The following is a 13289-nucleotide window of genomic DNA, read 5'->3' as shown; positions in this document are numbered from 1 at the left end:
CTTGATCTACTTCATATAGGTGAAATGGTATAAAAAACAAAAATTTATTTTTAAAAATGAATATAATTTAATTTTCAATGAAATTAATTTGAATTTCAACGAATTTACATGAAAACTTTTATCCTCAAATTTGAAAGAGAATTGAGTAATTGAGTGTTTTTGCATTTCTATAAATATTAGGGATATATTTATTATATAAAATCAGGATTCAAATTTCCTTCTTGCCTTTTCGTAAATCTCGCGGAATCACAGTAAATTAAAATTCTACCAGATCGATTAAAATTTTTCATAAAAATGGGAAATATATAGTAATATTTTAACATTTTTTAAATATTCGAGTACAATAAGGTACATGTTTGAAAGCGGTAAATAATATATTAGCAACAAAATGAATAATTAATTCATTTGTACATCATTAATTATTTGCAAGAATTGTTTTTAATAAAATTTGAATAAAAAGTACTGTTAAAACTTTAAAAATTAACTTTGTTATAATTAAAATGTCAAAACAAGATTTGTAAGCTTTTTTAATTATTATTTTCATATTTTTGTTCTATTTACCGGAAATAATCAAATAACACACGGATTCATCGAAGTGATTATAATATTAGTAAAATAACAAAAAATTCATTCATAACAACTAATTTTGTGTTTTTTGTTCTTATTTACAGGAATGTTCAGTATTTTTATTCGAAAAACGTTCAGCGGAAAAATTACATAAGCCAAAACGAAAAGAAACAGTGACAGAAATATTACGCGGCAGTGTACGACAATTAGAACGTTTTCGTCATCCAAAAATGTTACATATATTACATCCAATAGAAGAATGTTCAGATACATTAGCATTTGTCACAGAACCAGTTTTAGCTAGTTTAGCAAATATATTGGCATATCAAGATTCAGCGGGAATTGGACCTGGCGGTGCACCATCAACTGGAGCATCCCACCAAAATCAAGGACCAACACCTAAACCAACACATGCGAAAGAATATAATTTTTTGGATATTGAATTGAAGTATGGAATTTTACAGGTAATTAATTTTCTAATATATTAATGTAGGCACTTGAACACTTAAATATTTTGTCAATTTATGAAGAAACAATTAAATTTTACTCACCTCATTCCAATTCTTACGCTATGCCCGTTTTATAAACTCATTATATACTTTTGTCAACAAAAGTTATCAATATCCAATTAAAATAATACATGACAATAAGTTTTTGATATTTCTTTCTAAAAAGGTGTCACAAGATCATCTAATGATAAAATATATACCATCACATCCTATTCGTATACAATGATTAATTACTTTTATATTATAAAACTATATACGTATATATATATATTTATGGTACTTTATCATTTTCTCATTATACAAAGTTAGAACGGACAGTTTACTTCATACGATACATCCCATATCCAGCATAGTTCCTTACTACCTTTTACTTATTTATGACAAAACCGAACAACCTATGTTTTTCCTAACAATTATATTATCAAAGCCACTCCAGTGAAATTATAAAATCATTTTCATAGAAATGAAATGTTTTATTGGAACTATGGTCGTTATCGCACGTTCTGATTTGTTTGCTGGTTGGGAGATAAAACCACAAAAATTGCAACAAACCCCAAAATCCAACTTGTACGTTACCTAGGAAAATAAAATTTGCTTGCCATGAATTTTGAGAATATGCAAAAGCATTTGACAATCTATCAATTTGTATTTTAGGTCCAAAATTTCTCATTCAAAAAATGTTGTGAGTTACCAGAAGTTAAACATAATGGAGATAATTAAAAGTACAAGAAAATTTTATGTTATGTCATATTATGTTAATGTACCCACGTATTGGGTTGACTTCTAAATTAGAAGTATGTCTTTTTTAAACTTATAATAATTAATTCATAAAGTATAGAGTTAAAATAGCTATAATATTTAATTCTCTGAACAATAAAACAAGTAGTAAAACAGTATCTTGCACTGAAGAAGCTAATTTTACTTGCTAGCTTGAAAAATATTGCGTTGAAGTAAGTAACCTTGTAATTTAAATAAATAATGCAAAATTTTCATTATCATTTTTTTAATTGATCATTTTAAATCATGAATTGAGCATTACTACCATAAAGGCTGTCATCCTATCAAGGAGACTTTCTAACCAACAACTACCGCCATCAGTAACAGAGTTCATGAATAAAGTTTAAAGTACACGTGGCTGTAGTTATCTTGTGTTATCAACTCAATAATCAATAGTTTAATTATTGTTAAGTTATTATTTGTTTTATTTATGCTAACTTTAACACGTTTATATACCAACTAGTAAATACCCGCCCGCTTTGCTGCGAATTTTCTGCTGTAGACCATCGCGTTATAGCCCTCACTTATCCATTCTTTTGTTCACAATTTTTGGGGTTTTATTTTTTTCGCTGACATTGTAACTTTCTATAGGTCCAATCACTAAATTAACCTGATTTTTAAACTTCAAAATTACCCCATCCACTGAGTTTCATCAAATTCCAAAACAAAATTTTTTTCCCGATTTTCAAAGGGGTGCCTCTTAATAAAATTCCAAAAAATCGAGAAATATTTTGTATCTCCGATTTTGATAAAACTCAGTATATACGGTAATTTTGACCCAAAAAGTACAAAAATCGGGTGCATTTGACGACTGGCCTAATAGTTTTTGAGATACGGACCTAAATCGATCCAAATATTGCGATATCTCAGAAACTCTGCATCCAATCATTAAACCAACCTGATTTTTATACTTTTTGGGTCAAAATTACCCCATTCACCGAGTTTCATCAAATTCCAAAACAAAATTTTTTTTGTGATTTTCTCGATTTCATCAAAGGGGTACCCCATAAAAAAATTGAGAAATATTTTGTATCTTCGATTTTGATAAAACTCAGTATATAAGGTAATTTTGACCCAAAAAGTAAAAAAATTGGGTGCATTTGACGACGGTTCGAATAGTTTTAGAGATACGGACTAAAATCGATCTAAATATTGCGATAACTCAGAAACTCTGAATTGTAACTAACTTATTATAGGTGAAATAATTTTTAAAAAAATCGGAAGAAAGTAGTTCATTCAAACATGACGAATTTTCATACAAACTATCATCCCCTTTTCACCACCAAAATTACATATAAACTTTCAACAATTCATATAACCTTTCATTTCCATTTTGACCTCTTTAAAAAATGAATTTTTATGAAGAAAATAAAATAAAATTTTGTCTCAAACCATGAGCTCATATATCAAATTTTATATTTCTAACTTCAAAAATTAATAAATAAACTTTCACCCTTTTGAAAAACGAGCTTTATGACACAAAATCAAAAGTATATTTCTACATAAATTTTTAGTTTGAATTTTAATAACTAGAATAATTTACGTCTGAAGAATTTAAGAAATATGATAATAATTGATCTTATACTTAGTAATTGATATTTGCTAAAGTACTGGAGCTATTATAATAAATCGGTTCTGATATTATGATAGTTATACCTAGCTAGAGGTACCTATATTCTAATACTATCATACGGAAAGATTTAAAAGGTACATCAAATTCTCGTGTATGAGATGATCAGATTAAATAACTTCTACATATGTATGGTAGCTATTTATAGTTATCCGATTTAAATAACACCTGCATTCTCGATAACGTAATAGGCATATTATTTCATAGAATATTTTCCTAGAGGATACGGTAATTTATTTATATTAGAAGGAAATAGAGGTTTAATAACTATTTGTGAGAGATCACTTAGTTGTCACTATCACAGTATTGTTCATGACAGAGATTATTAAATGATGAATTATTAGAATGCTGAAACTCTTCTTTTAATTCGATAAAGTATAACAATTAATCCGTAATTACACACATAAGTTTGATTTTGGAGATACGCCAATAAATTCAGACAAAATAAACAACTAAAATCGCAAAACGCGATGTAAAGCTGTTTCTTTTGGTATGTGCCATTTGTCTTTTTCTGTCTTCGCCAAAATTTTTCATGAGACTCACTAGTTGAAGCTACCATCATTTTCATCTCTTTATCTTTTATATTTTTGGAGAAAATGTACACAAAAGTTTTGTCCTAATTTGCCACTTCACGAGAAAACAATAATATTTTCGAAAAGTTTTTTTAAGTAAAAGTTGTTTATTTTTTTTTTTTATAAGGAACATTTTTTACATATAAACTTTTGCTCTATCTCTAATGGTTTAACATAAGCAAAACTCAAAATTTTAACATTTCTGAAAACCATGTAAATTTTTCAATTTTTCATCAAATCTCAAAAATTATTAGACATATGAAGCTGTGTTGGCTTTAATTATTCAAGTTGAATATACTTTCAAAATGATATAGTAGAAACGAATGTCAAAAGCTTATAGTTTTTGAATTGAACTGCAAAAACTGATAAAAATTTTGCAGTTTTTCACGGATAACGTAGGTAACACAACTTTTTTTTGCAAAACGTAGTTTAACACTTCTCTAAGGGGTTATTATAATATACCAAAAATCTTTATCATCTGTCAAAAAATTGTTTAAGTAATTTGAAAGACTGGCACTTTAAAGTAAAAGGGTACCATTATGGATATTATCCCTAAAACCGCGAGGTTCTCTTCCTAATACAGGTATGTATGGACAGAAACATTTATATGAATGTGTGGGTAAAAATAAATATGTATATGTGTAAATCATTTTTTAAGTGTTTTGTCTGTCAAAACTATTCCGTAATGTAAAAGTAAGTAGGACATAAGTCCGCTATAATTTCCACATTCTTTTCCTGGAAAGCTAAAAGCGTGAAAACTCGTTTATTAAATTAAAATAGATCGTTCTTTAAAATATGGTGAAAACTGACAACAAAATTTATTTCCAATGCAATATACCTTAAATATTTAACTTTTTATATCATCTTGTATTGTACCTACGATTACTTACTACACATATCTCCATTACTCCCATTACCTAAGTATGAGACACTACGTGGTTCACTTCATACTAGTAATAATGCACGTAGGTATATATTCTAGATATAATAATATAACAGGAAATAAATGAAAAATACATTATAAAGTAACTAGAAATATCAAGTATCAACCGTATGACATATTTATTACTTACAAACGAGCGAACTTAGAAATATTGTTGTGTTGTGTAGGATATAGAAATATGTTCTAGTAATATTACCGTGGGATATTCTTAACATTGATATTTTTACAAACTTTCTTCAACTTCTATACACAAATATCAATGTATCCAGCTTATAAGTGAGTATATATATATAAAGCTTTATGGTCTTTGAAGTCAAAACAGTGTGTTGATTTAGCTCAAAAATTTTCTCAATGAAATAGGCTTATGAAAGTGTGGCTCAGAGATAGCCTCGCCTCGCTCGTTCAAAATTTTAATCCTCGTTACTAACCGAGGCTAGGCGAGGTTTACTGTTTCAAAAACCGAGGCGAGGCGAAGAAAATTGTCTCGAACAAGGCGACATATAATTTAATTAATAAATTTAAAATAATTGAAAAAAGTTTAATTTCGTTTATGCTTTATATTTACTGAAACTTGTATATGGTTTTCGAGTAATTAAAATTACGGGCACGAATTTAATAAAATTCTGCATTATTTTGCCACAATAAGCTTTTGAATATTAGCTTATTTAACACAGATTTTGAACCATAAAAAGAATCATATTTGTGCCATTTAAATTGAATAGCGAGTTAATAATCTTTATAGAGGTCATGTGGCGTTCTTGAAATTTTCTTCAATATTATTTTTGTATCTCATATAATAGTTTTGTATTATTTGTATATAACACTCATTTGTATCAAAAGAAATTCGATGATCAATAAAAGTTATTTAATATATTGATACGACAGGAAGTAATTAGATTTCGGGAAAAAAAGGTACAGAAGAAACTCAAAGTACAAAACACAAATTATTTTTATGCGTTTTTATTTTTTTATACAGTAAAACCTCTGTACAGAAAGATTCTGCCTTTCGATGGAACAAACCTGACCAAAGTTCGTAAAAATATAAAGTTTTTCCTCTGATACAAAAATCTAGTTGATTAAAGATTGGTGATATTAGATCAGCAAATAATTAAATTTTATAAAAACTGTAGCAGCAATGCCTATCGTAATTGTAATTTAAATTTTTTGGACAATAATTTGGCTTATTTGATCGGTTGAAAATACAGGTTTTCATGATGAAATAAACTTGTTATCTCACATAAAATCAGTGGGTTTAGTAGTTCTCATTTCATGGGCGTAGATAAAAGAATTTATTGTATATTTTTGGGAGAATTGTAAATCAAATGAAGAGTATTTACTGTAAGTGAAACTGAATTGCAATAAAATTTGTTGATATAGGTACTTTCAAACCTACCAAACTATAATAGATTTTTTATGTTCTTAAACAAAAAGTTCCCATTCGTGTCACGTGCTTATGTTAAACCTACAAGTTTTAGATCTATAAGAAAAAAGTGGAAAAAAAACAATTGACAGAGATAATGGTTGAAATACCCTGTATAAAAAATGTTGAATATCAGTGTTTGCATGATTTTTATTCGAAACTATCTGCAAATTTTGAAGTCCTTATTTTCTATAGTTTTGGAGAAAATGAAGCTTTGAAAATGTAGATCCAAGCTTTGTCCTAGCTTACTTCTTTACGGGTAAACATTGATGTTTACGTTTTTTGTTCTATCTCCAACGGTTTCCAAGATGGGTTTACAGACCCAAGACCCAATTGACAATTGTTGCTTTTAATCTTTAAAGCAATTCAGCTTGATATCTCTTTTTGTTTTTGAGTTATCGTGATGACAAACAGACAGACGGATAATCAAAAATGGACTACTTAAGTGATTTTATGAAAACCTATTTTGTTCATGCATCATCAGTATTTTAGAGATACAAACATGGGACTAAAAGAAGTATACTTTGATAAATATTTCATATATACAGAGTATAAAAAGGCACATGTTAATAAAAAAGATAATACTAAAATAGTATCACAAAATTAAATTACAAAATATTGTGATTTTGTTAAATGGTTTTCCATGGGATATACGTGTATACAGGGTGATCAATTTGTAATTTACCAACTAAATATTAAAAAATGATTTCTAATTCGACTATTATCTTACAATCTAGCTAAAATTTTGTGTGATAAGAAAGTGAATACTCCCTTGGCGTTCACACCAATATTTTACCGTCTTCCCTCTTCCTCTTCGAAGTATGAAATTTGCAATAAAGTTATTTCCTATCGAACCAAACTTGTAGGGTATATCTATTTTCGTTTTTTCGACTGGTAAAAACTTCTAAGACACTGAACGCCGAAAAAACATGTTTTCTTTCAAAATCATATTCTTATTTCAACCCTATCGACACTTGCAATTTTTTCCGATATGTTAACGTCTCGAAAACTTCGCAAATTTTAACTGAAGTTAATGTAATGGGGCCGATTTTGAAAATCTCCAGTTTTACATATTTCCGCGGTTTCAAGGCCGCAATATCCGAATCAAACCTTTTCAATGTGATGTCTGTGTGTGTGTGTGTGTGTGTGTGTGTGTGTGTACGTATGTTCGTATCTTCATATGTTCGTTCGGATTCTTTCGCCTCGATAATCTCGCAAACCAGTCATGCCTATAAGAACGTGGCTGGGCTTATTTTCGACGTGTAATCGCGTATTTAAGAATTGAAAGAGTTTTCAAAAGAATTAGTTGAGCCCTTTTTAATGGTAATAAAAAAACTGGAAAAACTGAATATTCAGAATCTGAAAAGTAGATAAAATACATCGTTTATCTATGGAGACAATGATCGTTCCAGCATAAGCTGCAGTACATGTTCGACGAATAATCTTTGAAGGCTAACAAGACCTTTTTTTGAATGTTTTTTCTCCCTCTGGGAAGTTCGTGTGGACTACAGGGGTCACACTCACACGACTTCAGTACCACACCGACTAGGTACTGCCAATTTATTTTCGATATGTTAACGTCTCGAAAACTTTTTATTAAAGTCACCTCGAAGAAAAAACTAAAAAAGATACACCCTAACAGTCATAGTAGGTACATCCTAACAGTCTCATAATCTAACAGTCTTGGACTAAATCAGTTGCCAAGTTTTGGAAATTCACTCTGTATACTTGAGTATACTTTACAGGTTCGTTTTTACGTATACGGATAAAAAGGTAGCTTTTAATAAACATCTCAAATTGCTGTTTCTCGGTTTCCATTTTATGATGATTTGTATAATATTTAAGTAAATATAAACTTTATTAGTTTTTTTTCTTGTTGGTAATATTTAAACCAAGTGCACAAGGTTCATGAATGTTTCTTTATATTACTTATTCACAAGATACTGAGGAAATTCATGTAAAATTTATTTACGCATAATAAACAAATGGATATTTATATACAGGGGCGTAACTACCGCCGTATCAGCCGTATCAATGATACGGGGCCCCCGGGCTACAGAGGCTCCCAGGCTAACAATTTACACAATGTATATTTAACCATGTAAACTCACAGCAGTTACAAGAAAATACCATCGATATTTTATTGCAAAGTGAAATTAATAGTAAAATTAGAGTTTGGAGAGATTTATATCTAATTATGATCCTATTGTAAAATAACTTATTTTAAAACCGAAGGGGGCCCGCAGTTCAATGAGGCTCCCCAACCAATTTTGATATAGGGCCCCTCTAAAGCGAGCTACACCACTGTTTATATATATCTACTTTAGTTAATTATAGGAATGAATATTCAAAAAATGACACTTAAGGATCATTAAAAATTCATGACTATTATTACGTTTTATAGCTCAATTAGCGATTATATAGGGTCTACCAATGAAAATAATACTTTGAAAATTTGATTTGATAAAACATCCCAACGTATCCATCCTGTGATATTTTTGGATAACATCAAAAACAACGAACATATGAAGAGTTTAAATGTACAATTAGAAAGAGAGCAAAATAGTACGTGGTAACGTCAAAATTTGCACCTGCCATATAGACTATACATATCAAAAGTTGTTTTGCAAGAAGATAGATACAATTACTTAATTGTCAGTACCTTTCAATTAATTTTAATAGTCATCTGTTCTCGCAAATTTCCAAATTTTAACGCAAGATACATTGAAATTGACAAAAAGACACTCGCCTTTTGATGTATTGAAAAACTTTGACATTTAAATTTTGGCCAGCAAGAAAAGCTGTTTTGAACAATGTTTTACGTACACAACATAATTTCAATGGCAATGCTACAAAATATAGCAGAATTTGATATACTGAGTTGCTTTTTTATTTTCAAATTGAAAAAAGTACCAGTCTTATTGAAGACTCTATACATATATTGTTATAATTAACATATAGCTTACAGGCTATTTAACTATAGCGATGTCATTTGATACACGTGTTAACTTGACTCTAACGATATTGGATGCACCAGTAAATACGATTAGCAATTGCTTCAAGCAATATGTTTTAGGCAATACCATTCATATGCGTTTGGTTAAGAACAGGGGTAGCTCCAAAACACTATAGTAAACGATTTCCCTTACTCAAAAGTATGAAATTGTATTTATGAAAATTTTTTTACTTCACCATCAAATCAGATGAGACATATTTTTTATGAAATTTTATTGAATTATACAACAATTATATAAAACACGCATGAAAGCTTTTCTGTCTAATAGTGTTCATAGCTATTTTTAAATAAATTAATTTTAATTAATTTTTCCATGAATAGTTTTTTGAAGGTAAGCCTATACCCATTATTTTTGAAATTAAGTTATTTCTGATATCACTTTCGATTGGTTAACAGATCAGTGTAGATCTGTTCATATACTGTAAGAACATTTAAGTTAATACAAAATAGATGAAGAAATATAATTTAATCACAAAATGAATGGTATAGATTTGCCTGCAAAAAACTGTACTTGGCTATTTAATTAAAAATAAACATTTTTCGATAGAGAAGCTATCACAGACGTGGTGATCAATTAACAAAATTTCATAAAAAATATGTCTCATCTGGTTATCAAATGGATCAATATTATTGACCTAATACCGTCTCTTAGATTACTATGAATCAAATATTTAGATAATGGTCTTTATACATTAAATTTTAAAAATATTTTTCATTCAATATTTATGAATAAGTTTTCTATGAATGTGAAATAGGTATATAAATACATTCTAGCATATAGAAATAAAATAATATTATTTATAGAATTAAATTTACCATTCATCAAATATTTCCACATTACTGATTACCCATTTTGTAATATAAATTTAAATAATTTTGTTCTTTATGAATTATGGGCAACAAACGAATTTAGCAAATAGTTGATTTTTTTTATCAATGTAAAAAATACTGAGTAATTAACGGTCTAATTGTACCCATCGGTATATATTGTCACTGATAAATAAACCTATTAATTGGAAATTTTTCTTATACGACAATTGTTATACGTGGGGCATTAGTTTTTACAGTCGCTGAAAGTTTTTTGGTTGTGGTGGTAAAAAGGGTGCTCGATGTGTGATACCTCATTGTATTGAGAGTCGGACAACATTTTTCCAATTATTGATGATTTTTCTGTTAAAACAAGTGAAATTTACAAAATTTAAAAAACTCCCGATAAATTTTTCGGATACGGAATCCTAAACTTGCACTTGAAACATATATAAGAACACACTTCATTAAATTTCCTTTCACATGAAACCAAAAAAATTAAAATCGGTTCATCCGCTTAGGCGCTACGATGCCACAGACAGACACATACACAGCGGTCAAACTTATAACACCCCTTTTTTTTAGTTCGGGGGTTAAAAAATATAAAAAAATTTTCAAACAATTAAAAGCTTGTCAGCAATCAGAATTCGAAGCTCACGAAAAAGCCAATAAAAGTCCTAGGTGAAAGAATTTTCGTAGAGAAAAAGTTTATAAACTTAAGAATAATAAACACACCGTATAAATCAGGTCAACGTGATTGAAGGTCGATCGGTGAAAAAAATGACTGTATATTTTTAGCGAATTACATCTAAAGGAAATTTTTAAAAAAAAAAAAAGAAGGTATATATCACGTTAAAGGTTAAATCCCTTGAGAATATTAAAAAGGCTGTTAACGCTTTATATAGAAAAGTAATCTTGGATAAATTGACTAAAAATCAAGGGTATTTGGATGATCCTTGATCAAAACTTTAATCAGCAATGATCGAAAAATAAATAGCTTTCCAAAATTTTTGATCTGAAGGTGGAATCTTTTACAATTTATATACAGTGCATTCTAGCAGAAACTTTTCTGAATTACTCACTTTAGCCAATAATTATTTTGATCAATTCAGTTTGAAATTTAAAATTTTACGTTGCGAGCAAAAAAGCTGAGAAATGAACCAAATCATTTAAAGCGAATATTGTGTATCTTTATACAAATTCTTAAGTCGACTGAAGGATATCCCATATATATTTTAAATAATACACCAAACCGAACATTATATAAATTGAATTTGATCAAATCAAAACATTATTAGAATATCTTTTACAATATATTAACTTTGATTCGATAATCAATACACGAAATTTATTCATATATAAATATTATTATATAATTAGGCTTGGTACTAGTCTCGGCTTTACTCGTGTTAAAATTATTAACTTTTAATCCTCTTTTTTGTTTTCAGATTACAGAAGCCTTATCATTTTTGCATTATTCTGGTCATGTATTACATCGAAATGTATGTCCAAGTAGTATACTTGTCACAAAAAAAGGTACATGGAAATTAGCGGGATTAGAATTTACAGGTATGTAAAAAAAATTCACTATCCATTTATAAAATGTTTGTCTATGTTAATTTTTACCCAACTTTAAAAAAAGGAGGTACTGCAATATATTCACATTTCAGAGTTTGTATATAAATATGTGTGTATGCATGTTTGTCCACACATTTCTCCAAAACTATCAATCGAATTGTAGCCATTCTTTTTTTACAATTGACTTCAACTTTGGGAACAGTGCAAGTTTCATAAAGCCGTTTCAGTACTTCTGAAGATAATGGACTTAAAAAATTTTTGGTTTCTGTGATAATAAGATAATAACTGTAATAACAAGGCAAAAATATGACCTACATTGGAGCTCTGCCACTCATCAGTTTTTTTTTAAAACACAAATCCTGATTATCTACTATAATTTTTTTTTCCTCAATATTATACCTATTGAAATTATACCTATGTTTTGTTTTTGAAAAGTATGTGGGATGCAGAAAGCACAATCTTTTTTTTTACTGAATAAAGCAAGCGTATATACCTATCTATCATTATAAACAGTATAAAAGGTGGGTCATTTTAATCTATATTGGCTAACAACTCATTTTGTAGTTAACCAATCAACAAATAATTCAAACAAAAACTATAAAGTTTAATGGAGGACATCATGTTCGAATATAAAATTGGACTAAGTTCTTCGGGTTGATTTAATAGCCAATGAAGATTCTAAACGGTAAGAGATAGAACAGAAATTCTTGTTTCGTAAAACTTTGGGAGGAAATGTGACTTAAAAATATACCATTATTGCATTTAATCAAAAGAAAATACGCTTAAAGTTTATTGATTAATGTAGATCAAAGTCATGGACACAGGCGAATGTCTTCTATGACACATTTCCTCCGAAAGCTGATGATTTTCTAAAAAATGGTTTGAACAAGAATTGTTAGTCTTTTGTTGAGGATCACCTGTCTAATTTAAAATGTTGTTCTATCTCTTAACGTTTGGGATCTAAATTGACTAGTAAAGAAACCCGAACAACTAGGTCAAATTTGATGTCAGAAATGGTCTCTATTAAACCCAGCAGCTTTTTTTTAAGTTATTTTTTGATTGGTTAACTATAAAACGAGCTATTATCCATTATAGATTAAAATAATTCACCCTGTATATTATACCTTGTGTAATATTTTAATCAGTTCATTGGAAAGTTTCTTTAAAGAAGGACCAAGTAAAATTTGGTCCACACGAAATGAGAAATCCTACGGATGCCACATATCTTACCGTAATTTAGAAAATCGTGTAAATAACAACTCATGTTCTTAATTGATAAAAGATTACACTTTATAAAAGATATTGAAAGTGTTTCTGGATCTCTTATCAAAAATTGAATAGCTTGCAAATACTTTCATAGGAGTATAGACAGATTTTTCTTTTGATTTTCACAAAATTTTTTAGATGTACAAATAAAATCAATAATTTAAAAAAATAAAAAAACCCGACGTTAAATAAAATCAGAAAAAA

At 28.7% G+C, this 13289-nt stretch overlaps 1 protein-coding gene across 1 annotated transcript in view; it reads left to right on the top strand.

Annotated features, from left to right (window-relative positions):
- Positions 1–13289, top strand: part of LOC123295953 (SCY1-like protein 2) — a 100615-nt gene that overhangs the window by 34708 nt on the left and 52618 nt on the right. The window contains exons 2-3 of the mRNA XM_044877415.1: positions 672–1031; positions 11690–11810. Of these exons, the coding sequence (XP_044733350.1) occupies positions 672–1031; positions 11690–11810 (481 nt within the window). The remainder of the gene's footprint in view (positions 1–671; positions 1032–11689; positions 11811–13289) is intronic.

This window comes from Chrysoperla carnea, chromosome 3 (assembly GCF_905475395.1).
Source record: "Chrysoperla carnea chromosome 3, inChrCarn1.1, whole genome shotgun sequence".
Taxonomy (NCBI): domain Eukaryota; kingdom Metazoa; phylum Arthropoda; class Insecta; order Neuroptera; family Chrysopidae; genus Chrysoperla; species Chrysoperla carnea.
Note: the sequence above shows the minus strand (reverse complement) of the source record. Positions and strands in the feature narration are given on the sequence as shown.